At 33.2% G+C, this 26,136-nt stretch overlaps 10 protein-coding genes across 10 annotated transcripts; 3 read left to right on the plus strand and 7 right to left on the minus strand.

The window, feature by feature from the left end:
- Window positions 1-159: 159 nt before the first annotated feature.
- Window positions 160-2,363, plus strand: NAEGRDRAFT_45515 (uncharacterized protein; the record flags this gene model as incomplete). Its single annotated transcript, XM_002682666.1, has 3 exons — window positions 160-606; window positions 855-1,219; window positions 1,280-2,363. 3 exons carry the CDS (start codon window positions 160-162, stop codon window positions 2,361-2,363), a joined length of 1,896 nt encoding a protein of 631 aa, XP_002682712.1.
- Window positions 2,364-2,447: 84 nt separating this feature from the next.
- NAEGRDRAFT_77945 (uncharacterized protein) lies at window positions 2,448-4,564 on the minus strand (the record flags this gene model as incomplete). The annotated part of the gene is made up of 1 exon (XM_002682886.1): window positions 2,448-4,564. The coding sequence occupies one exon, from the start codon at window positions 4,562-4,564 to the stop codon at window positions 2,471-2,473; it is 2,094 nt and encodes a 697-aa protein (XP_002682932.1). The 3' UTR covers window positions 2,448-2,470.
- A 341-nt stretch (window positions 4,565-4,905) lies between these two features.
- NAEGRDRAFT_62003 (uncharacterized protein) lies at window positions 4,906-7,508 on the minus strand (the record flags this gene model as incomplete). Its single annotated transcript, XM_002682887.1, has 3 exons — window positions 4,906-5,181; window positions 5,226-7,063; window positions 7,211-7,508. 3 exons carry the CDS (start codon window positions 7,506-7,508, stop codon window positions 4,906-4,908), a joined length of 2,412 nt encoding a protein of 803 aa, XP_002682933.1.
- Window positions 7,509-10,208: 2,700 nt separating this feature from the next.
- Window positions 10,209-10,766, minus strand: NAEGRDRAFT_62004 (uncharacterized protein; the record flags this gene model as incomplete). Its single annotated transcript, XM_002682888.1, has 1 exon — window positions 10,209-10,766. The coding sequence occupies one exon, from the start codon at window positions 10,764-10,766 to the stop codon at window positions 10,209-10,211; it is 558 nt and encodes a 185-aa protein (XP_002682934.1).
- Window positions 10,767-12,601: 1,835 nt separating this feature from the next.
- Window positions 12,602-12,919, minus strand: NAEGRDRAFT_62005 (uncharacterized protein; the record flags this gene model as incomplete). The annotated part of the gene is made up of 1 exon (XM_002682889.1): window positions 12,602-12,919. The coding sequence occupies one exon, from the start codon at window positions 12,917-12,919 to the stop codon at window positions 12,602-12,604; it is 318 nt and encodes a 105-aa protein (XP_002682935.1).
- A 293-nt stretch (window positions 12,920-13,212) lies between these two features.
- Window positions 13,213-13,995, minus strand: NAEGRDRAFT_29800 (uncharacterized protein; the record flags this gene model as incomplete). Its single annotated transcript, XM_002682890.1, has 1 exon — window positions 13,213-13,995. The coding sequence occupies one exon, from the start codon at window positions 13,993-13,995 to the stop codon at window positions 13,213-13,215; it is 783 nt and encodes a 260-aa protein (XP_002682936.1).
- Window positions 13,996-14,184: 189 nt separating this feature from the next.
- NAEGRDRAFT_62007 (uncharacterized protein) lies at window positions 14,185-15,942 on the minus strand (the record flags this gene model as incomplete). The annotated part of the gene is made up of 1 exon (XM_002682891.1): window positions 14,185-15,942. One exon carries the CDS (start codon window positions 15,940-15,942, stop codon window positions 14,185-14,187), a length of 1,758 nt encoding a protein of 585 aa, XP_002682937.1.
- Window positions 15,943-18,359: 2,417 nt separating this feature from the next.
- On the minus strand, window positions 18,360-19,939 carry NAEGRDRAFT_77946 (SWI/SNF-related matrix-associated actin-dependent regulator of chromatin subfamily D; the record flags this gene model as incomplete). Its single annotated transcript, XM_002682892.1, has 3 exons — window positions 18,360-19,655; window positions 19,704-19,818; window positions 19,894-19,939. The coding sequence occupies 3 exons, from the start codon at window positions 19,937-19,939 to the stop codon at window positions 18,419-18,421; spliced, it is 1,398 nt and encodes a 465-aa protein (XP_002682938.1). The 3' UTR covers window positions 18,360-18,418.
- Window positions 19,940-20,375: 436 nt separating this feature from the next.
- Window positions 20,376-21,557, plus strand: NAEGRDRAFT_45519 (uncharacterized protein; the record flags this gene model as incomplete). The annotated part of the gene is made up of 1 exon (XM_002682667.1): window positions 20,376-21,557. The coding sequence occupies one exon, from the start codon at window positions 20,376-20,378 to the stop codon at window positions 21,555-21,557; it is 1,182 nt and encodes a 393-aa protein (XP_002682713.1).
- Window positions 21,558-21,733: 176 nt separating this feature from the next.
- On the plus strand, window positions 21,734-24,844 carry NAEGRDRAFT_29694 (uncharacterized protein; the record flags this gene model as incomplete). The annotated part of the gene is made up of 2 exons (XM_002682668.1): window positions 21,734-23,831; window positions 23,931-24,844. The coding sequence occupies 2 exons, from the start codon at window positions 21,734-21,736 to the stop codon at window positions 24,842-24,844; spliced, it is 3,012 nt and encodes a 1,003-aa protein (XP_002682714.1).
- Between the last annotated feature and the right edge of the window lie 1,292 nt (window positions 24,845-26,136).

Below are 26,136 nucleotides of genomic sequence, written 5' to 3' on the forward strand. Positions count from 1 at the left end.
GCAGCCCCACCTTCAGAATTTTCAGCATCAACATCCGATACAGTCAAACAGGCTGAAAAAGCTCTCCCTCTCCCGAATATTAGAAACAAATCCCCAGAATCTCTCTCCCTCTCCTATGAAAAGGAATTAAGAATTGAAACACCAAAAACTGAGAAGGCCATGTTTGAAACTGGTGCTTACGGAATGGTGGATCTTAGACTTCCAACCAAACAACAACCTTCTAGTCCTCTAACAAAAACAATGCGGTCTCCTTCAAAATACAAAAGTCTTTCATTCAGTTTGGATATGGAGGAAAGGGATAACTATGACAGTTCTCTATTTTCTCAGGAATTATCATCTTTTACCCTCTCTCATAATCAAATTGTTGAATCGTGCTGGGATTACCTTCACCAAACTCCTTCCAGTGGAGCTCCAATGTCTAGCGAGCAAGCCAAGGCTCTCTTTAGTTCTTTAAGCAAAAAGAGAGAAGCAAAAGAGAGTGATGTTTACGATGACATTCAGAGTATTATCTCGTCAATGAAATGTGAGGAAGAAAGGCAAGAAATTGACATTGAAAATGCAAAGAAAAAGGATATTTCAAAGAGGAAACCAAAAAAAACATCAAGTGTAAGAAAACAAGTTGACGAAAGATTGAAAATATTGTATCATAATCCAGATGAGTTGGAAAGACTTGAAAAGGACATCTCTCATTATGAGAAACACGCTAAGGAAATTGAAATGGAGAGAAAGGCTCATTCCATTTATGTACAAAGAAATAAGAAAGTTCCAGAAAATTTCAAAGAGATTAGAACCCAACACTTGAGACAGGAAGTAAGTTTTTGGAATACAAATTCTAATCATTTAATATTTTGTAGTTCAAAAAGCGTGACGAAAAAATAGCTCAAGCAAAGGGAAGAAAGGAACAAATCACAAAAGAGTTCCAGGAACGAAAGGAAAATTTGGCTTTGAAAGATGAAAAAAGAAGACAACTTGCCGAATACTTTAGAATGGAAACTGAGAATAAGGCTAAGGATGCAGAAATGTATTCTAAATGGTCATTTTTGGTTTCTCTATTATCAAGATTTTTAGTGTTTGCAAGAGAACTCTTGAGAAGAAGATATCTCAGAAAAGAAGAGGAAAAGTTTAAGCGAGTTAAGAGGATTGCCTACACCAAATTATTACCAGTCATTTGGGCCAAGAGAAGCGAAAAGTGGAGACAAGCTTGGGATGTTTTCAAAAAGTAAGTTCAAGCTAATTTATATCATGTTTACTATTGAAATAGACATTGGATTTTCTATAGATTGTGGATTGGTGTCAAGAAGAAGAAGGAGTCAACTATGATTATTAAATCATTCTTAAGAGAAACAAATATGTCCTTTCAAATTGTCAGACAGGTTCACTTGTTTTGGAGTAAAGTGATTAAGGTGCAAAGATTTTTGAGAAAGTGGCACCAAATCAAACAAGCTCAAATCATGGTTCAAGTTCTCCAGTATTCAATAGTCGAAGCTAAAATGTTAAGAGGTATACCATTAAAGGGTGAATCCATAGCTGAAAACCCAAAAAAGAAAAAAGTGTTTGGACGAAGATTTTCTGGTCAGTTAACTTCAGCATTACTGAGGGAAGAAAGTAAATCTAACTCAACAACACCAATACCTACCGATGACCAAACAGATGAAAAGGAGGATAAATTCAGATTCAAACTTCTCAGACTTACATTGGATAAAAAGAAGGAAATTATTTACTCTGATCTAAAGCAGAGAAGAAACGATTATATTACTGCCCAAAAGATTTACAAGAACAAACTTCAACAATATGACAGAAGAGTCCAACAGTTAATGTACATTCTACAAGCCAAGAGTGCTCTCAGCGGTGGAGATATGACAATAGATCCTTCATCAATTAGAGACGAAAACGGTGAAATAATTGAAAAACCAAAACCTCCATATCTCAAAGTAATTTTGAGTGAAATTGAAATGAAAAGATTGGTCAATATTGGGCAAAAAGAGCTCAAAGAAAAAGAAGACAAAAAGAGGCAGAAAATTCTGGCCAATTATGTGGAATTCAGTGAAAAACAAAACGAGTTGGATAAAAAGAGAGAAAAATGGGAAAACAAAGTTGCAAGTGGATTTGAAGAGATGAAACAAGTTCTCGGGTCATTTCTTGGATTTGAGCAATTATTATTGTCTCCATTCGAATCTGAAAAGAAGCCAACTTCAGTTACCCCAGTTGATCCGAATGGTAGTCTCAATTCTCTTAAGGGTGGTATTTCTCGCTCCTATAACAGCAGTCCTATTGTTTCAAAACCTCCTCAACCACCAAAGAAGAAGCCAACCCTTTCAAAGATTGGCGTTCAAAGTTCCACCACTTTAACAAAACGATTTTAATTATTCTAGTAAATATTTGAAATATCAAAATTGTTAACAATAAATATTTTTATTTAGCAATTTCTGATCAGAAACTTGTTGTTTAAATACAAAAACAATGTCATTGTTTATTTTCCACCACGTTCTTTTGCCTTTTCTTGGGCAATCTTTTCCTTGATTGCATCCCAATTAGTTTCCATTTCTTGATATTGCAAGAATTCTGGCTTGTTTTCCTCTTGTCCTGTTTCCATCAAATATCTTCTTCTGTAGGCAATTACAGTATCAATATGTAATTTGAACCTCTTTGCCAAATCCAGAGCTCTGTCCCATTTATACAATTTTATATGCATCTTCACAGCTCTGTAAATTAATCTGGCTTGCAACAGAATGCTCTCTGCTTCATCAATATTTCTCATAAATAAGGCAATGGCTGCATTCTTAGCTTCAGCTGAAGGAAGTCTCTTGATATTTGAAATGTATCTTAATTTGTCAACCTCTTCGAGTGCGGCTAACCCAACTTCAGCAGTATTGAGCTGGTTCAATTTAATTGCCATACCAACCAATGTAGCCCAAATGGCCTTATCTTTAACAAATCTACAAAGACGGATAGCTTGTTCCCACTTTTTGTTTTCTATTAATTCATATAAAATTAATGGATATGGATGAACAGATTCTGTAATTACTGCTCCGTCAATTCTTCTAATATTGATCTTGGTATCGAAAAAGTCTCTAATGATAGATTGCTTTCCAATGTCATCCTTTTCAAACTTGACATAATCAAGCAAATCTCTGTCTACATATACAATCTTTGGATAATAGTAAACCAATAGCTGTCCTCCAGAAATAACAGACATCAAATCGGATTGGTCATTCCACATTGCAGAATCAACCATTGTTGCCAATTTGAAAACATCTCCTGTCTTTTTGGCCTGACTAATGTACAAATCTCTATTTCTATCAATAAATGCAATACATCTCTCACTCTTTGGGCCGAACTGGCTTACTTCGACTTGAGTTATTTCCATGTTATGCACAATCTTATCCAATTCTTTACCATTATTAACATCGAGCAACCTAATTGCTGTTGATTTGGCCTCTCCCTTATCAATGATAGCAATAATATCATCGCTAAGACCAACAGCTTGATTATTCAAAAATTCTGTTCTTAAACCAGAGAATTTTGGATTACTCAATAATCTACCTTCATAGTTGTAAATTTGAATACCACTGAAATTGTCCATAGTAAGGAAGTTGTTTTTTGATTGCAAAATGAGATTGATATTATCCTTTACATCAAAAACATGAGGGGTTCCCAAGTTCTTGATATCATATACCCAAACTTGGGTCCATGTTGCAACAATTAATTTACCAAATCCTAGAGACCAGTTAATGACCTTATCACGGAACGAAATATCTTCAGATCCTTCAGAGACGAGGTCAAAAACTTTAAGAGTAACATCATTTTCTAGCGAGACGAGTAAATTCTTCCATGCCAAGGATTTACCAACAATGTTTCCAAAACAAACTCTTCCATTACCACCTCCTGCAGCAATTTGTGTTCCATCACTAGTCCAAGAAATATCTGTAATACTTCCTGTATTTGTTGTGTTTCTAGAGATTGTCCAACCTGATTTATCACAAATCTTGAGTGTATTGAAAGATCCAACAGCAAACAATTCACCATTAGGGGACCAGGATACACTTGTTATACTGTAATCAAATGGAGTACTTGTATATAAAAGTCGTCCAAAATTGTCCCAAACCTTATATTTACCGTCTTCACCTCCACTAACAATCATGTTAGTGAGAGGATTCCAATCAACTTTGAGAATTTGAGAATCGTGAGCCTTCCATTGTATTTGTTTAGAGGCAACATGGATTGGCTTAATAACCAATTCTCTTCCATTTGTAAATAAAACTTCCTCACTAGATGGCCCCCAAGTTACTGAATAAACACTCTTTCCGACACTTGCTAGAGTGGATCGGAGCTGGCCACCTCTTGACCAAATTCTCAATACACCATCTTCACCTGCGGTCACTAGGGCATTACCTTCATAACTCCAACGAATGGTAACTACGGCACCCTTGTGTGCGTTTGCAACTGTTTTTTCAATTCTTCCTGTTTTTGACACTAACCTAAATGATCCATCGGCACAACTTATTGCAAAAACATCTGATGTACTTGATGCTAATTTTTTGCTATATGATGGAAACCAGTGCATATCGGTAACAATTACATCCAACTCACTCAATTTCGCTATTGGTTCTCCATTTAAATTCCATTTCCAAATAGATTTATCATCAGAAATACTAAATAATTGATTTTCTCCTCGTGACCATCCAACACAAGTGCAAACTTCCTTGTCTTTATAAATATTTATTGATTTAGAGGGTACAAGCTCAAAACACACTTACGTTGTTGTGCTGTAGACTCTTGGAGTTGTAGTTTCATTTTTTCTCTCTTTGTATTTCCCTCAATAATTTAAAACCGCCAACAACAATCAGTAGACATTAAAAAACGGTTGGCGGGAAATTGATGAACAATGAATCCAAATCCTTTTACTTAAAGATAATCTGTGCCCATCGATGATTCTGTATTGTCATTATCATTAACTTCGGTCCTATTCATATTTTCTCTCATGTTATTGATAGATATTTCACAAAGACGATAGAGTTGGAAGGTTGCTTGGTCAATTGTGCCTGTTTGAGTTTGCTCATTGATGATGGTATTTAATAAATCTCTTGCCTCCTCAAATTTACTATCTTCAAATAATTGGTGAGCTCCGTTATATTCATCCCATTTGTGTTTTTTCGTTTTCTCATGCAATTCATACATCCACTTTATAAAAACAATGAATAACATTTGAGATTAATAATACTTACCTCTTGGTCCTGTTGAATTATCTTCTCCTCTCCAACTTCATACAAGTTGTAAATTTCCTCTTCCCTTCCTTCCGTATTTAGGCAAGTGTTTGAAAAACTTGTTTGGCTATTGAGTAGAAAAACATTTCCAATAAATCTGTGATAGTACTTTTCACTAGTGGCCTTTTTGAAATATTCTGGAACAGTCATCTTGATATCTAATTCAACACAAATATCATTCATCTTTCGAATGGTTTCCATTACATGATCAGTATTAAAAGGAGTGAAAATAGTTGGTGTGGCAAGACCACATAATAACTTTTGTTGAAACGTCACCATTCTAAACTTGATTGGATGTTTGATTTTGATCTTTTCTAATTGATCTAAAAAGAAATAATTGTTAGAGATGATCTTATCAATTGGGAAAGTATTAGTGGCAAAATTATAAAAGAGACCAATAACATTAGTAGAGAGAAATCCAGCCTTACACCCCTTCTGACTACACATTGTTGTTATCTTTTCACAACATTCCAATAAAAAGTGAATAGCTTCTCCCATATTTGAGGTGGCAACTTGATCAAGTCCTTCAAGTGAGACGCCAACACATATAACTTCTCTTTCTTCAATCACTTGTTGGTGTCTCTTCTTGTTGGCAAATTTAAAGCTATTGGAGAGGAAAGATCCAATTCCTTCCTTATTTTGGGTTTTGGCGAATTGTTGGGAGGATTTCAAATCAATTGATTTGTTAATGGACAAATCGGATTCATACTTGACAATGGGATTTTTCTGAATAAATGATTGATTATTACTCTGTGGACTCACCAACCTTCCAATCATTTCTCTTAAAAACTTGAATTCGTGGAGATTTCTCACGAGAGGTGTTTTTAAATTCTTCTTTCTTGGAACTCCATTAAAACTTTCCTTGATACCATACGTTTCGTCAACCATTTGAAAAATCTCATTAAGCGGCCTCAAAAAGAGCCAAATAAATGTAATTGAAAGAATAGCCAATACAATAAATAATATCAAGTTGGCTGCTAAGGTTATTAGCATTGGTGAAACGAGAGAACTTGTCAAACTGCTTGTTGGTATGGAGGTCACAAGGATTAAATCCAGTCTTTCACCTAAGCACATTCTCTTCATAAACAGGGTTTGGATACTATCAGCATCCTCTACTATTATCTGTTGGGAGCATTCTGTTGGCTTTGATTTCTTAATTTTCTCTATTTGAGTACTGGAAAAGTCAAATTTAGCACCAAGAACAGAGGTTGAGTTTGTATCCATGAGCATTATATTTCCATTAACTGAATAGTACATTGTTGGTACAAGAGCCTTTGCACACAGTCTATTCAAACTTAGATCCATTGCAAAGTAGTAAAAGTTAGACTTGGAATCTATCCACTTTTTTAACAGTCTAACAGTATTTCTTTCAGATACAAGTCCAACTATTTGAATTGATTGAAAATTATCCCTCACTAGAGTATTCTCAATTCTTAACTCTGTATTAGAAAATGTTTTCGAAGAACCCATCTCACATTCACTCTTACTTGTCCAATCTTGACAAAAAGTTAGGGAATTGAGGGATTGGGATGAATTCATCATGTATAATTCTCCACCATAATAAAAAACTCCAACCTTATTTCCAAAAGCATCTCCAATATAAATAGAACTAACGAGATCTAACTCCTTTTCAACTATTGCCTTGAATACTCCAAAAAAATTAAACTCTCCATTTTTCAAATCACTAATAGAATCATTAATCAAAATCTTCAATTGGCTAGTGACAGACTCCGATAATATAAGCATGTTATTAAGAGTGTTTTCAATATTTTTCTCTGAATTCAAAGAATCGAGTATTACTATCTTGTTATTTGTATTTTTCAAAGTCAATCCAAAGGAGACTATCCACGAACAAGTCAACAAAATAAATAATAGAAATAATATAAAGCAAAACACAACACTCAGCCAACATTTGACTGTTTGTTTCGATTGAAGCCATATAATACATTCTCCCTCAGAATTTTCCTTATTTTCTTCACCCATTGATGTATTCTCTTCTTCAGTTTCTTCATTGTTCGATTCTGGTGTTAGTACTCTTCGCGATATTTCAATAGACTGTTGTATTTCGGGTTGATGTTTTGCAGAGTTGACCATTTCATTAGCAATATTCTTGTGATCGTTGGGGGAGGCATTTAAATTCGCAAAGACAGGTTCAGGTATTTCTCTATTCGAAAGAGAGAGCGAGAGTCGTCTAGATTTCGTTGAGGAAATACTGTGAGAGCTATTAGATGAGGTAAAGGGCATTACCAGAGTTGATGATATTGTACTGGGCTGCATATTACAAGCAAGTTGGAATGAAATGGTGATAGAACGACCTTTTTTTGATCTATTTCTGAGGTGTACTGATATCTCTTTTCAATAAACTTCAAGAATTTAAAATAGGTAGACTATACTTTTTGTATTGAATAATTGTAATTTACAATTTCTTATTTTCAAAAACTGACTCTGAAATTATTGGTACAAAATCTTCGGCCTTATATAATTTGTGTTCGTTAATATATTTCTCAACCTTATCGTGAACATAGTATTTTACAGAGTTGTTTCTTCGAACCAATTGTCTAATTCATGTTGGTGTGGGTGTAATTAAGTTGGGGGGCTACGTGCAGTTAAGAACAACTAGATCAGATGCTCTATTCAGTCTGTGTAAAGTTACTTTTGGTTGCAACGAAGGAATGGAATTTTCTAATTATTTTGAGCGTATCTGTCTAGAATCTACAGTGAGACCTTTTCCAAGATTAAATAAAACAACTTTGGATAATTTAATAACAATTATTCCTTCGTCCCAATTAATATCAATCTCAAAAAGAGGAAATTCCAATGGATTTCTATGTATCATCAAGTTGTGTCAATCCTCCCAACATTATTTATTGAGATAATCAATGGGTTCCAGATCTTGTAAAAAGCACTAATATGACAACACTTTCCCCAAAAAATGAATGACTGAATTAACAATCATAGACAAAACCCCAAATTAGAAATTTGTTACAGTAACTTTTATTTGAATTCAGTAGATTCACAAGAAGAGATCTCAGAAGGAGACTTGATAGAAAAATTATTGAAAATGTACATTATGTATTACCAATCTCAAACCTTTGGAAAAATTTAGTGATACTATAAGATGCATTACATCCTTCTTGATTATTCACAAAATGTGATGTTTTCGTTTTTTTTTCCTAAAATTTTACAACGAAAGTGCGCACCAATCAAATTACTGGCGTAACATTAATTGCGTCAAAAAGTGTTTTGACGCAATTAAAAAAATGTTTGGACGCAAACACATTAGAGAAAATAGGCAGAACAGCACAACTATACCTTTTGGTGGCGCACTTCCAACAATAATTTCTTTTCTTGATCAAAAATCATTTCTGTCTTTTGTTGGTGTTTGTAGTTACATCCGATATTTTGTAGAATCAATGAAAATAACTAAAGAGTTTGATTCTAACAAAAGGAATGTACATGCCGTTTATTTAGCAACGAGACAATTAAATTTTGAAAAAGTTTCCTTCCACAAACTGTTCACCAAATTATCATTCACAAAAGTCTCTGTTTCCAAAAATCAAATGAACCTATTATTAACATCCAACAAAGTAGATAGTCTCACATTTAGATCTTCACAAGTATCACTCCCTAATTCACTCCCTAACATCATATCCACAATTTCCAAACTTGTTTTAGAAAATATGGTAATTGATGTTGGTAAAATAGGGAACGTATTCAATAACATTAAGCATATGTCTTTTAAAAAAGTTGGTTTTAATTGGAACTTGATGGAGCAATTTTTAAAATTGAAGTTTAATTGTTTAGAAAGTTTATATTTTAGAGATGATGAATTGGATACTGATTGCATCAATATTTTTTTTATGAGCAGGAACTTTAAAACTCTAAAATCTATTACGTTCAAGAGTTATTGTTTAAACTATATTGCCAAAATCAACAAAGATAACTTCCCACATCTAGAAAAATTTACCTTGAAATCACGTTACAAAAATGATGAAAATATTATAAATATATTAGAAAGTCAGTTAGATCTGAAAGAATTATATACCTATACTACACTATCAGAAGAGATAATCTCAAGCTTGTTGAAAAATCCTAATTTAAATATTATTAATATGATAGCACCAAGCATTTTTGAACAGGCGCAGATAGACGAGAAGCTTTTTTTTTTGTTAATGAGTAGACTAAAATGCTTAACTGAAATTTCTTTAATAATACCATCTAATCTTGTGCCCATTTTAACTGCAAACACTAATGCACAAAAGATAGCAATTAATACATCATCAATTCCAGCTATTCAAACGCCATTATTCAACTTTCAATCAATCCTTCGGATATTAGAATTGCATAATACTTCATTACTAGATATTGATTGTGTTGCCATAAGCTCCTCCAATATTAAGGAACTTAAGATGGTTAGCTGTAATTTCATTGGTGAAGGATATACTAATATCGCAAACATGACTCAACTAAAGGTTCTTTCACTTAACCGCTTGCTCTTCCCAACGACAATAATTGATCCATTCCACATTTTTTTGGGTGGTTCATTAATTTCACTGGAGAAGTTTGAATACACTTCATTGCACTTCAGAAACGACTTTTGTTTACCAAACGACCTAGTTAACCTTCCCAAATTGACATTTTTTGAAACCTGTTCTCCTACTTATATTGATTTGCAGAAACTTTTACAAAATTCTAAAGTAGCTACATTAGATCTTTCTTTTGAGTTTTTTTTGAATTTCGAGTTCTTGGACAACCTCTTAACTAAAAATCATTCCATTACCCAGCTAATACTACCACCAAAGGCCGAAGAAAGGTTCAAAGATCAAAGAAAATCATACCTCAAACAAATATCTAGAATTCAAAAACTGTTCAATATTCAAGTTTCATTTAGCAAACATATGCTTGTGTTTGAATAAAATGTTAAAATAACATGCTTTGTCTTATTTATTGATGTTTTTGAATTTTACCAGATACTGACTTTCTAAATAACTTCCTAACGAATATCTTAAGAATAATAGTTAACAAAATAACAATAAAGAGCAAAGGATATCCAAAAACGAAAGGGAAAAGAGCATAATATTGGTGGAAGTTAATAGTTAAATCCTTGGCATGTAAAAAACTGGTCAAAATAATCACCGAGCCAAAATGAAGCAAAACACCAACAAAAACAAGGATTCTAAAAACCAACAAAAAACCCTCATATCTTTCTTTCTTAATCAATTTTGTTGCATTATAATTCATAAAATCTACGTTAAGTATTACGTCAATGAAAGTAATAAAGGCAGAATAAGTTGTAATTTTTACCGCATTACCAAAAATCTGTGAAGTTATTTCAGAGACCACCCTTAAAGAGATGTACGAATCATTGATATCATTACTGGTATTTTTGATTGCAAGTTGCTTGTTAGTAGGTACGGTTATGAAATAAAATGCTAAACTCATGAACAGACCAAATGTAAGGTTAAACCAAACAGTGATTTGGGCTTCTCTATCCTTAGCCATAGTGTCCAAATTTTTTTTGATATCTTTGTTTTTTGACTCATATTTCGCCTTTAACTCTCTGAGTATTTTCAGAGTTGGTGGTGGTCCCCATAAATATTTAAAAAATTGAAGACTTGCACCAAAACTTTTATAGTCTTTGCCATCACTCTCGCCATCACGCTTGTAGCCTGAAGGATAATTACTGTAAAACCTGGTGCGTAAGACTCATTACTGCGTAAGACTTTCTATTTAAAAAAAATGACAAAATCATAATCGTGTGCCAACGACATCAACGAAAAAACAAACCAACAATCGAATAAACAAATTATTCCAATTCTTATAGAGGGTTGTATTTATTATTTATCTAATTTCCTACCACCAACAAAAACACCAGTTTGCGCAATTAAAAAATCAACTTGAAACAATTCCGCAAAGTGAGCTTTCGAACCTGCAAAACCGAATTTTTGAATAATCTATTTGATGCTGATATTGGTGATTCACATCCCAATATATATTCTATATTATAATTCTATTCTACTGATGGTTTTGCAATAACAGATTGTGATCTTGCAGAAACAACAACAATTAAAATTTGCGAGCGTGTGGGTTCTCTCTTTTTTTTTTGTTGCCGAGAAAAGGTTTTCCCGAGCTAAAGTCTTACGCACCAGGTTTTACAGTAATTCCTTGTTCCAAAAAAAGTTTTTGCGGAACTTCTTTAGAGGAAAAATAATAGTCATGCCTTAGCTCTGAGGGTTGTCTTTCATATTTTTTCAAAAACTTGCTGTATTCCTCAAGGTCTTCTTTTAATTCTACCAAATTTTTGATGATACTTAGGAATAGTTTTTGCCTTTTGGGTGGTAGTTCGTTTGTGGGAATATTTGTATAGCCCTGGATTTTGGTAGGAAAATCATAAAAAAAGGAAAACGAGTCTACAACACCACCAAAAGAAGCACAACAGTTTTCTAAGTGCTCTCCGAGAAGCAAATAATCTTCTAATAACTTGGCAGCTTTTTGTTCATTTTTTCTGCGATTGAGATCTTAATCCCTTAAATTCTATGTTTATTAGGAGTAGAATGAGGGTTCTATCCTTAATTGAGTGAAAATTCTTAAAAGATGAATTGTGAATTATGAAAAGTAAGTGAAATTTATTAAGCGACATTGATCCATCCTCGGACATTTGGCTTGTGTAATTTGATTGTAATGGTAGAATACACGAGGATTGATGACAAAAGCAAGTTGAGTGCAAAAAGTTCTTGCTTCAATACCAAAAATGTTGTGGTATTTGATACACCAAGGATAATCTACCCATAGATCAGAGATAAACAGTTCTTGATGTAAACAAAGAAATTTTTCCATCACCATTTTCAATCCTCTATCCTTCAAATACACTTATTGGAATCCCCTCCAAAAACCAAATATTAAAACGAAGAGCTGATAGATACAAAACCACTGTGACTGGTTTAATAAAAAAAATGAACCATCTGTTGACCAGTCAAAAGATAAAGGGATATTTGGCTTTGTACAATATTTTAATGGCTGTTGTTTTGTGTTTAGGCTTCCGATGCTACCGTTTACTACTAAATGCTTACTAAGGTATGTTTTACACTATCGCTTAATCCTAGAAATGAAGTGACTTTTCGGAACCCTTGTCTTAATCGGGATGGAGTTAGTAACAGATCCAGCCATCATTGTTGATAATGTTACAAATTATGGTTGCAAGAATGGTACTAAACCTTCATCTGAAGAGTACACCAGTGTAGCCGTGCAAACAATGTTACTTGATTATTTGAGATGCGTTTTTTGTCTTTTTACTCTTCCTGCCACTTTTATTTGGTATTCTTATTATTTTCAGGATACTAATACCTCAGACAATTACCATCCAGCAACAGGATCTGCATTTCACATTCACTCTTACTTGTCCAATCTTGACAAAAAGTTAGGGAATTGAGGGATTGGGATGAATTCATCATGTATACTTCTCCACCATAATAAAAAACTCCAACCTTATTTCCAAAAGCATCTCCAATATAAATAGAACTAACGAGATCTAACTCCTTTTCAACTATTGCCTTGAATACTCCAAAAAAATTAAACTCTCCATTTTTCAAATCACTAATAGAATCATTAATCAAAATCTTCAATTGGCTAGTGACAGACTCCGATAATATAAGCATGTTATTAAGAGTGTTTTCAATATTTTTCTCTGAATTCAAAGAATCGAGTATTACTATCTTGTTATTTGTATTTTTCAAAGTCAATCCAAAGGAGACTATCCACGAACAAGTCAACAAAATAAATAATAGAAATAATATAAAGCAAAACACAACACTCAGCCAACATTTGACTGTTTGTTTCGATTGAAGCCATATAATACATTCTCCCTCAGAGGTGTACTGATATCTCTTTTCAATAAACTTCAAGAATTTAAAATAGGTAGACTATACTTTTTGTATTGAATAATTGTAATTTACAATTTCTTATTTTCAAAAACTGACTCTGAAATTATTGGTACAAAATCTTCGGCCTTATATAATTTGTGTTCGTTAATATATTTCTCAACCTTATCGTGAACATAGTATTTTACAGAGTTGTTTCTTCGAACCAATTGTCTAACTTTGGTAGAACTGACATCATTGATAATCCACTCAGGAATAATATGGATATTCTTCTTATTTCTATACAATGTATCATGTTCAAATACAATAGTATTTACAGAAATACCATCTCTCTCAATACAACATGCTCCAAACTTGGAGAGAATATATTCAACTTGTTCTGGAATCCAAACACCTGGTTTAACAAAAGATTGTAACAAATCAGCTCCACACAATAACATTATTCTCAACTCTGTAGTTGAAGTGTAAGATTTTTCAATTTCATCTTGAAAATGTTTTAGTACAAGCAAAGTACGTGAATATTCACTCTGATTGACTTCCCATTCATCAATATTAATCCAATCGGAATCAGAAACTGCCAATCTACACATATCAACACGATATTTAGCACTGATAAGAGTTGGTTTTCTCTTTTCATAATCCTGATGAACAGGAGAAATAAATCCTCCAACAACATGATATCCCTCTTCATTCTGTAAAAAATCTCTAGCTGTTTCAAACATTCGGAGATGTGAATTGGTGATCGGATTAAAACTTCCACAAGCAATTAGTACAACATTGTTAAGTGTTGATGAAAATGTGAGTTTTCCAAATGGAAAAGTATACTCATTATTGGCTTGTTGTTGAGAAGACATTTTTTAATTATTATTAAAATTAATTGATTTACTGTGAACTTTAAAAGCACAATAGCAATCTATTAATAACTTTTTACTTCTCAATGTTTAATTCTCAAGAAACTTTTCTGCGAATTTAAGTGTTGCTTTATTTTACATTTGTTATTAATACAGGTGTTCTAATTGGAAATTGTCATGAATAATTCCACACTATTCATTAATTTCTACTCTCGTAAGTGAAACCTGGTATTTAATTCCCTCAAAATCAAAGAAAGTCTTAGTAGCAGTTTGGGTGAGGTGATGAGCTCCCTTACAACCACTCACTCTAACAATAACCTTGAGATTGCTATTCTTTTTACCTTCAACATTGGTTTTTAGTGCTGAGCTGGTTGCACTTGCATTCTTTGCAACTTTGAAAGGAACACTCAAACCACCAATTACGGAACCGTTGTTGGCAGTAACTAATATTCTATAATAATTATGTTTAACGTGCCAATCACTATGATTGTTGGATGTGGTAATACTACAATTATATGAAATCTTGTTTGAGTCGTCGCTAATGTCAGAATCATTGATCTTCAAGAGCTCATTTCCTGATGGATCATTTGAAAGCATACAATGGACTGAGGTGGTTGAGTCCAATGACCCATCTACATCAGTAATTCTTTCAATTTCTTTCAAGTTATCTCCTCTATCCTTACTAGAACAAGATAAGACCACTAAATCAATTTTGCTAACATCAAAATCATCAGGACAATTGACAGCCTCAACAACAACAGTAAACTTGGCAGAATCGGATGTGTCATTTACCATATTCTTTCCTTCATAATAGAATGCTGGTTTACAGGCAGGAACTATTCCTAAACCCAATCCTTTGCACTGTGCAGGCATTTTAAGTCTGACATTTAAGAAACCACCAGAGTAGACATATCTAATATCTCCTTCAGCAACTGGAGTACCATTTGAGCTCAATGATTTGTCCTTCTTGCTTCCAATCTTTTTGGATGACTTTCTCTTTGATTCTCTTTCAGTATTGTGTGCTGATTTGGAAGGTGACTCCATCTTCTTCTTCTTTTGAGGCTTTGTTTCGGCAACCTTCTTTTTGGAAGTCTTCGTTGAAGTCTTTCTCTTCTTTACTTCCATGTAATCAAAATCAGAGCTGTCATCAGAAGTGGTCGAGCAGTGATCGTAGAAGCTATCGTTCCCATCTTCACTTGGCTCATCCGTCTCTTCGTCATAAACTATTGGATTACTTGTTGTATTCATCATTGAAATCTCATTTTCCTCTTTAATAATGGAGGCTTGATAAAGAGGAGTTGCAAGTAAGGATTCGCTTACTGGTGAGGACTGCAATAATTGATCACCAGCATCTCCCTCAACAAGAACCTCCTCAGTTGAGAAAAGATGAGGACAAATGGTTTGATAAATGTTATTCTTGATATTCAACTCTGACTCATCTTGAGTTGTTGAAGAAGAAGAGGTGATTGTTGCTGGTCTGAACAACTTTCTCTGTGAACTTGAAACACTTTTCAAGTCATTGAGAGTTGAGCAGTTGGTGGTACCATTCAATTCCTGGGAGTATTCCTCCTCTGAGAAGATGGTATGTTGAATTTCGTGCATAGAACCATTCTCAATAGTAGTGGCAGAAGTTGTCTTAATAGGAACCATTAACATATTACTACCCTCACCCAAGATGGTGTCGTGGTCATAACTCATGTGGTGAGCAGTGAGAGTGGATGAGTGACTGATCAGCATTGAGCCTTCATTGGGAAAATCATCTGATTCCTCAGTCATATCCCACATTTGAACGAGTGAATGATTGAGGAGGTGATCTTGTTGCTGGTGGCCCTCGTCTTCATCCATATGGGAAACAGTGTCGAAAATTGATAATTGATCATATGGATTCACTTCATTATCAGAAATATCTGATTCAAACTCAAAAGGAGAAAGTGGAAGACGTTCACTCATGTTGTATTAGAGAATTACAAAGGCTGTTTGAGATTGTGTTTTAAAGGCTTTTTTTTCAAAGTGTTCAAATCAGAGTGGTGTGAGACTAGTCTTTTATAGCCTAGAGTACTTTCCATCTATGAATTTATAGGCTTTTTTGAGTTTGTATACGCACAATAAGAGAGTATCAAAAAGTGTGAGTGAACAAAATGACATGTCGGTGCTGAGTCAACAATTGATGCTGCTTTTTCAATTCTCTCTCTTGGTGTTGTTGGTTGTATTCGAAGCTTGTGTGGAGATTTGGTAAGGTAATTTTGGGCTCTTTCAATGTTTCATGATTCGAACAAGTTCCAAATGAAAGCTATGAAATGCTGCTAATATTCACCACTATTGAACATGATTGACTATTTTATGAAGAACCGAAACAAAAAAAGAAGCCCTATATAAATATTATTTTCTATTGCCTTTTTGTTGTCAATAACGAATAGTCGTTTCATGTTCATCTGTAAGATAAGGGAATTATTTTGCCATGACTAGTGACATGTCTTATTAAATGGATCTCCCATTAACATTGTGAAAATTGCAATCACATGAATTCAACAATGTAAACCAATATTTCAAGCAGATTTATCACATTTCATGTATTGAATATTGATTTAATTGTTCTTGATGGTAACTTTTTTCAGACATGAACAATATCTATGAAAAAGACCAAATACAGCGGAAAGTTGTGAAACTTGGTTTAATTAAATACAAATATGGAGATTGGAGAACATCTACTCAACCACTTGTCTGTTTTGAGCATTGTTTATTGTTGTAATAGAAGAGTTTAAACCTTGCTCCTCCCGTATTTCGACGAATCAACTCTGATTGTAAATATAATCTACAGTGTATGAACAACACCCTATACACCTCCCTAGTTGTTCATTACAAGATATTTTCCAAACTCTGTGGTTTTCCTCAATTTATTAGAAAAGTGTTATTAAAAAATGCTGCAACAAGTAGATGAACGAACAAAGCTGCTTTCTGTTGCCGATGATCATGTTGTAAATGTGCACAACATGGCAATCAATGATGATGATCACCACCATGGAGAGAATGAGAGTAAACAAACATTCTCGGAACAAATATTTGGACGATTTAATACCTTCTCCTATTCAACCATCTTCAAGTGGAAACGAGTGAAATTTTATGTTTATTCTTTCATATTGCTATTCTTATATTTATTCTTTGATGTCCTATCAACATTGTTTTTTAAAAAATCACTCAATTTATTATATCAACACCCATTCTTAGCCTCTGAATTGAATTATATCATTACGAGTATTTTGTTTTTTGTGGGACATTTTATACATTCTGAAGTTTATGGTGGAAAATGTGGAAAATTCAAAAATCATCATCAAGTATTTACCATTCACTATATCAATATATCGATTTGTAACATTTTTGAAACTCTTTTTCAAATTATTGGAAGTAATGGAATGGGAAAGAGTAGTGGAACATTTATGGTTGTACTAGCTCAGATTAATATTCCACTATCAGTAATATTTACAATATTAATTTTCAAATTTAAATATAACAAACTTCAATGGATTGGAGTTGCGTGTATTTTGTTGGGTATTTTTATTGTAGTCATTCTACCATATTTAGTGAATATGAATTTTGGATCTGTCAATACGTTTTATAGTTTAATATTTTTATTGAGCTGCTTTTTTTCAGTGGGTCAACGAATGTATGAACAATACTTGTTCAAATTTCTAATCAAAAAACAATATTCCAAACGAAAGGAAACTAATCACGTTGAAATTAATGTTTATACTGTTGGATTTTATGAAAGAATTTACGAATTAATGTTGAATACTATTATAATGTTTCCTATTTATTACTTTTTCATTCATCAATATAATAGCGTGAATGATTTCATACATGGCATGAACATGGCATTTGATATTCTATTTGGAAATAGACAGGGATGGATAACTATTGTAGTATTCAATATTTTTAGTTACATTTGGCTACAATTGAGATTAATTTGTGTACAATACATTAATGCTGATATTACATTTTTTGCAAATGCATTTGCCTTTCCATTTTGCACCATGGTTTTTGCCTTACCGTTTATGAAATTTTTAATTCCAGAGCAAAGTCAACTCACCATTTACCACATTATCTCAATAATAGTTCTCTTCTTTGGATTGATAGTTTACGGAATCGGAGAAAGAAAAAACAAGGAATCCTCCAATAATAATTTAAAAAAAAATGTCCCAACAACAATTACAAACTCTCATCACCAACCTGAGGAGTGAAATTGAAATTTTGGAAATGGAAAATAATTACATGAAGAAGGAAAAGTTACAATCAACAGCAGAGAGTGAAAAACAATCACAAATTATCAAACAAATGGAAAAGGAATTACTAGAATTGAAACAATACGAAAAACAATTACAAAATGATATTTATAAATTACAACAATAGCACATCATTTAACAAGTCGGAATCAATTTTGTCTATATTTTGAATCATTATTTGTCAAATATTTTTGTAAAGCAGTATTAATCCAATCACATGGTTTGTAAAAGGATGACTTTCTGGCCTCTTCAATCGATTGTTTCTTATGTAAAATCAATAAATCTCGAGTTTGAGAATCTATTAAAGAGTGTATAGTATTTACAGGATCATCCGAAAATTTCTTCATAAACTTCATCTTTTCCGAGTGTTGTTTAATTTCCTGAATGACGGATTGAATATTCTTATTGATAGTTTCGACATCTTCGCTTGGTTCTTCGCTCAAAATCTTTTCAATAGTCGAATTGAGCTTGGCTTGTTGTGGAGTTACTACTTGGACAGGAACATCTCTCTTAGAGGAGCCAGAAGTTGTAGAAGTATTTGTTAGATCAGTAACGTGGAATTGGATTGGATGAATTATCTCTACCACACTACTCGAAAGTGGTATCAACAAGTGTGGTTTAATCTTTTTCAAAATCTCTGCATATGTTGAACAAGTTAAAGTGTTATCTTCTAAAAGTTGTCTGAGAAGAGGATCCAATTTGATTGCTGATTGATCATTCATGTCATAGAGTTGATTCTTAGTGATATATTCCCATATCATATTTAGGATTTGATTCAAAGTAAAGGTTGGAGGTTCATTGGATTGTGATGTTCTATCCAAACATCGGTAGTATTCGCTAGTATTGGAAATAACTTGATTTAGGGTTGGAGTAACGTTATAGAGAGGAGGATCTTGTTTGATGTGAAAAACTACTCTTAGTTGATATGTACCTGGTAGGTTTTGTAAGTTTTGTAAATTAACTTTTCTGGAAAATGTAAAACCATCCTTTAAAGGTTGTGATGCAATAGCGTTCCATTCAATAAAATCTTCTCCACCTGTGAATATATTTCTATCTAATTCAATGCTCATTGATTTTAAAAAGTTTGTAAATTTGTATTGTTCAGCAGCTGCAAGATTTGTTGACGTTCTGACAATACCTCCTTGAATTCCAACTCTCCACTCTTCTTCAGTTTTTGAAATTGGTTTTCTTTGATGTGAGACGTAAATTCTGAGTGTTTCCCTTGTTGTTTCATTGTTTAACAATAATTGTCTCATGTGTTGTTTCTTCTCTGATAACAAGGTATCCAATCGATGTTCATAATTTAAAAGAATACTATAGATTTGACTCTCACTGATATTTTCCTTCACCTTTTCAGGGAGTTGAATGTAATCAATTTTAGGCTTTCTACAAATTTTTATAAATCTATTTGATCTTTAAACTTCAAAAACATACTTTTGTTGTTGCTGTTGTTGTTGTAAGAGAGCGGCTGCTGCTGCAGAATTTGGATTTATCATTCCTGCTGCAACACCAGGATTTAAAAATCTTTTATCGTTTGACATTCCAACCACTACATTATGCGAAAGAAGTATAATAATAATGATGTCATCATCACTCTCCCATTGACACCTATTCTACTACTTACTTTGCCCTACCATTGGGTTACCACCAGGAAAGCCAAAAGGTTGCATTTTTTAAAAATTAATAACGTCAAAAATTTAATTTTAATTTTCAAATAAAAGGACAATGGATGGTTAGACTTTCTCACGTTCATAAGCCATGAAGTTTTGCACGAACACTGGAATTGTTCAATAGGTTGTTCACGAATGCTACTAGATAATTTTCCTACTTCTTCTTCGTTAATCATTTTTGATGCCAGTCACTTTAGGTGATAATTCGTATGGTTGAACGTTTTCTTGGATTTTCTTTGTGATTTTTAGAATTATTAGAAAATAATCACAAACTTCTTCCTACTTTTACTATTTAATTCTAAGTCGAAAATTATTGGGAATCATCAAAAACAATAATTCGCATCTGCAACAGTTTTAACGTAAACAACTAACTCCCGCCAAAAGACTACAAATTTTCAAAAAGAAAAAAACAACATTCATCATTTCTGGAGGAATTATGTGGGAAGTTATTAGGAAAAAGTATGATGGTTACGGTGATGGAGTTGTGGAGAACCAGGAAATAAATTTTGCAACAAACAACCAACATATTGCCAAATTCAGCTGCAAACCCAATCCAAAAGAACAAGATCCAAACAGTTGCACTCCTGGGTATGGAGCTTTGCTGTACACTAAAATCAACAAACTTACCCAATCAGATAATGAAATTTTGGTGATTAAGAGTGTTAGGAGTTTGCATGATTTATATAAGGCAGATACAAAGAATATTACTGCTAGTATCCTCTACACGGAAGATAAACTCATTCCTAATCTCGTTGATTTACTCAAGAAGGATTTTGCTAGAGAGGATGTTTTGAGAACCCTGTGTAAATCTTACAAGGCGAAAATTGCTCGTGACCAGGTCATTCCTCATGTTGAAGAAATTCAACAATTCATCCTAAACAATTACAAAACTGAAAACCCAACCAATATTTACCTCACTCTTAAACTATTTAAGGGAGTGTGTTTTGAAAAGGAGCCGTGTAAAATTGTTACTGACACAGGTGTCTTACCGGTTCTTACAATGAAATGTCTGAACCATTTTCAACAGAAGGATATGAATCCAAAAGTGATGAAGAATGGATTCAAATTATTGAACAATTTGTTACAGGTTCCAAAGACCCATGTAGTTTTAGTGGAAGAGGATCAAATTTTCTTACTAGTGGAAGACATATTTGAGCATCATCCAACCGATGAGAAAATACTGATTTCTCTAATGGAACACATTTCAAAACTGAGTTTTTATACTGATGGTTTGACGAAATGTGGTAGATTTATCTATTATATAATGCCTCACCTTAGATCAAAGAATCAAATACTTTTACTAGAATCTATTAATGCCCTGTCACATATTACTATTAGCGTAGAAGCCAAATGTCAAATTATGGATAGGGAAAGTCAAATTAAGAAGCAATTTATTGCAAATCTTGTTCATGTTTTTGATGGATACCAGAAGGAATATCAAAATGATTACATTTTCATTAATAATTTGAAAATTATTTGTAATTTGGCAGAGAAGGACAGACCATCTCTTTTATTCCTTCTGCCAAAGATTATGGACCTTGTAGTTCTATCCACAACCAATGAAAGTGTGAAAGAAGAATTAGAAAATACATACCGTATCATCTCATATAAACCTTAGTTAAAATCATTTGTAAATAAAAAAAAATGTATATTTTTAAACAATTTTTGTTACAACAGGTTCAAATTCATCAGTCAAAAAAAATGTACAACAACAAGAAGATACTCGCACCACCTCCGAATCGTCTTCTCGCACAACAGGTGGCAAGTTCTCAAAAATTTATTAGTGCTGATGCCATGTTCGGAGAACCTCCTCCAGGCTATGTTGCTGGTATCGGAAGAGGTGCAACAGGTTTTACAACAAGAAGTGATATCGGACCTGCTAGATTACCATCACGATTTACTCAACCACAAGGATCTTCTAGTAATTCAACAACAGAGGAAGAAAATGAACAGGAAACAAATCAAACATTTGATGAATGGAGTGGATATGGTGGAAATATTTTAGGACGTGTGACAGGAGTTGAAGATGAAGAGGATAAGGAGGCTGATTCTATTTGGAGTGCCATATCACAAAGAATGGAAAATAAGAAAAAAAGAAAAAACGTAACTGAAAATGAAAATCAGACTTCAAAATATGCTAAATATTCAGTTCTGACAAGCTCTTTGGATTCTCAAAAACCAAAAATTGCAGCTACATTTTCAGATATTAAAGAAGAATTAAAATATCTTTCAAAGGAGGAATGGAATATTCCAGAGGTGAGTGGAAGTGCTGTCAATTCTAAAAATCCAAATAGGCTTAATCAACAAATGTATGAAAGGTACACAGCAGCTCCTGATCAATTAATACTTGACAAATTGAATAATAATACGCTTAAATTTAATAATACAGCAGATACTGGTAAAATGAATCAATCTGGTACTCTTACAGATTTGAGAGCTTTGGGAGAAATGAAGGAAACTATTATGAAAAGCAAATTGCAATCGTTAGAAGATTCAATTTCTGGTACATCAACAGTTGACCCAAAAAATTACATGTCTGGTTTGGATTCCCAAATAGTTTTGGGAAGTGAAGAAAGAGTTCAAATCAAGAAATATAGAAAGCTATTCAAGAGAGCAACACAGGTTCGTCCTGAGAATATTGGAAGTTGGATGGGAAGAGCTCGTTTGGAAGAGTTAGCTGGAGATCTTAAAAAAGCTTGTAAAGTTATTGAAAAGGCTTGCAACATTGTGACAGATAGTGAGGAATTATGGCTCGAATCTATTCGTTTGAATGAACAATTTGACAAACAGAATAAGAATAATATACTAGCTCAGTCAGTGTGTTGTCAAGCATTACAAGCATGTCCAAAGAGTGTCAAGTTGTGGTTGAAGGCATGTGAATTGGAATCAGATTTGGATAAGAGAAAGAAAATTCTTAGAAAGGCTATTCAGGCACAACCAGAGAGCTTACAACTCTGGAAGGAAGCTATTGATTTAGAAACTGAAGAACAATCTGCAAAGACTTTACTAGAGAGTGCTCTTGAATATATTCCTAATAGTATAGATTTGTGGTTGGCTCTTGCTAAATTAAACCCTTACAAGGATGCCAAGAAAGTACTATCTAGAGCTATTTCTAAATTACCAAGAGAGCCTCTCATTTGGATTTCTGGTGCCTATCTAGAAGAGGAACATTACAATACCGAAACAACAAACACTAATGGAAAGAATAGTATCCAAAAGGTCATTAAGAATGCTATTGAGACATTGAAAAAGCTGAAGGAGGAGGGATTAGATCGTGACGAGTGGATAGGATATGCAAAGAATGCAGAAAAATCAGAACACTTTATAACATGTGAAGCAATAATTAATGAAATGATTGGATATTCTCTTACTGATGTGAGGGAAAGAAAATCACAATACATTCGTGATGCCAATAATTTGGCCACTGAAGGATTTATGAAATGTGCCAAGGCCATTTTTGAATGTGCAATCAGGGAGTTTCCAACCAAAAAGTCTGTATGGATGAATTATTACGAATTTCAGATCAAATATCAAAAGGAGGACACTCTCACAACCAGAAATTTGCTCAAACAAGCAACAACTGAATGTCCAAGTTGTCAGAATTTATGGTTAATTAGAGCCAAGTATGAATGGAAGGTATTTAGCAATATTCAAAATGCCAGAGATGTTCTTCAGGAAGGTTTTGAGCAATTGAAGATTTTCAATATTTTACTGGCAGCTGTCAAACTTGAATATGAGAATGAAGAATATTTGAGGGCTAGACTACTTTTATTCAATTCTCGATGCCTCCTAGATGAAAAGAAGGAAGTTACCGAACAAGCCGATGCAGGAAATATTTACATTCGTTCTGCCTTGTTTGAAAGATATGTGTTCAATAATGAATCCATGAGGAGTGCTCTCTTCTCACAAATTGATAATTATCTCCAATCGAATCAATCCCTAAGCAATACTACTATTAATAGTGAAACTATTTATACAAAGAAAACAATAGAATACGAAATACTGAATGAGGGTCTATCCAAATATCCAAAAGAACCTAAATTGTACCTAATGAAGGGCCAACTCGAGGAGGGACAAATTTATACTCTATTGAACATGAACTCTCTATCTCTTGAGAAGTATAACGACATTTCCAATGAGGTTTCTCTTATTTATGAGGCAGGTATTGAAAAATGTCCAAACTCTATTCCTCTATGGACTAGTTTAATCAAATTGCACTTTAATCCTCTCCTCAAGACTATTCCTCCTAATATTAATAAGGCAAGAGCTATTATTGATAGAGCCTTACTTAAAAATCCATCTAGTGCAACTTTGTGGCTCTCTCTTGTCAAGTTGGAATATTATGTGAGTAGTACTAATGGAGTTGGTAGTGTAAACAACACAAGTCTTGCCACACTAATGAAGGGTATTCAAGCTATTGGTTCCAATAAGAAACAATTGGGAGTATTGTGGTCCTTTACTATACCATTGGAGATTGTTCAAAAAAGAAAGTCTTCTTGTGCTAATGCACTCAAGCATTGTGATAGAGATATTTATGTAATCTCCCAAATTGCACTCGATTTCTATAGGGAACGTAAGATTGATAAGGCAAAGGAGTGGTTGAAAAAGGCCTTGACTATCGATTCTACAAATGGTGACATGTGGATTTACTTGTACAAAATTGAATGTTTGCATGGGAATCAACCTGGAATTATTGAGGAAGAGTGTAAAAAAGCAGAACCCAAGTTTGGTGAAATTTGGACATTTATTTCAAAACAATTGAACTTGTACGGATATGAAAAATTGGATTCAATTTCAATTTTGAAAAAATCATTGAACTTGTTAGATTTAAACAATAACATTTTCCTTACACTGGTCACAACGTTTGACTTTGATGATTACTATGCCAATCAGTTGAACGTTTGATTTATTTTCGCCTGATTTTCAATAGATAATAAACAATTGGTCCAATAAATAAGCCTAAAATAAACCATAACCCTGAGATTAGCTTTACCCTATTTTTCAACTTATACCTAGTGTCTCGTTGTTGGGTAATGAGTAAATTAATCTTGTTAAAGTATTTTCTAATGAGCGTTTGGATTTGATTTTCTTTGAACGAACTCTCCAGATTCTTAATCTTTAAATCTAATTGAGAAAAAGTTGATTTGAGTTGAGTCAACTCATTTTTCAGTTTCACCAAGTTGTAAGAATGATCTATTAAATTGGCAGGATTAACATCTTGGATGGCACTCTTTGTTGAGTAGTATGAATTTTCACTGGTATTGTCAGAGTGATAATCCTCTATTTCATCTTCATGCTCCACAACATGTGAATACTCGCTTGGTTCTATGATTTTTACGTTTTTAGTATCTGATTTTTCCACGACCGGGGTCTCCACAACTTTCCTAGTGCTGACATAGGCATCACTATTCTTTAAAAACTGTTTTGCAATTTCGAACCATTCACTCAATTTTACATCAGCTAAAGATTTCATGTAATTTTCAATTTTTTCCTTCAAACCCCACATTAACATGTTACTATTGAATGTACAAATGACATTACCATAAATAATCATACTGTGGTCATTGTATTGTTTGATGGTATATTCTAAATTAGTTTTAGATTTATCTTTCAAATAACTATCCAAAATATCAATATCTACAAATAATTGGCACTTATTTTTGTACAGTATTAGTAATTCCTTAACTCTACATGGCAATTTTGAAGGTATTCCTAGATATGAAATAAAACTTGGTACATTGATTGCTTGATCATACTCAGTCACTCTCTTTAATTCATAAGTTTTACAAGTTGGATTTTGTTCCATATAATCTATCAATTCTGTATAATTAGAAATAACAGTTTCATCAATGCTCCATTTTTGTGTTACTCTTAAATTACAATTATTTTGAATTTCATGATATTTTAATAAAAAATCATTGTTAAATATTACACTATCCATTATTTGACATAAATTCTTTTCAACAATAATTTGATGATCAGCTTGTTTTGAATCTCTCTGACTATCATCATGTTCCGACATGTCTAATGAAGAGGTTGGTTGTCGTTCATTATAGAAGAGGCTTTGTGTCATTTTTATTGTTGTGTTGGTTGGGTGAGAATCTTTTGGTAGAATGACATTCAAAAAAAACTGATCAATAACAATAAATATTAAACGAAATACGTTATTGTTCTCATCATCATTTGTGAAATTATTA

The sequence above is a fragment of the Naegleria gruberi genome (genome assembly GCF_000004985.1).
Source record: "Naegleria gruberi genomic scaffold NAEGRscaffold_2, whole genome shotgun sequence".
Lineage (NCBI taxonomy): Eukaryota > Heterolobosea > Eutetramitea > Acrasida > Naegleriidae > Naegleria > Naegleria gruberi.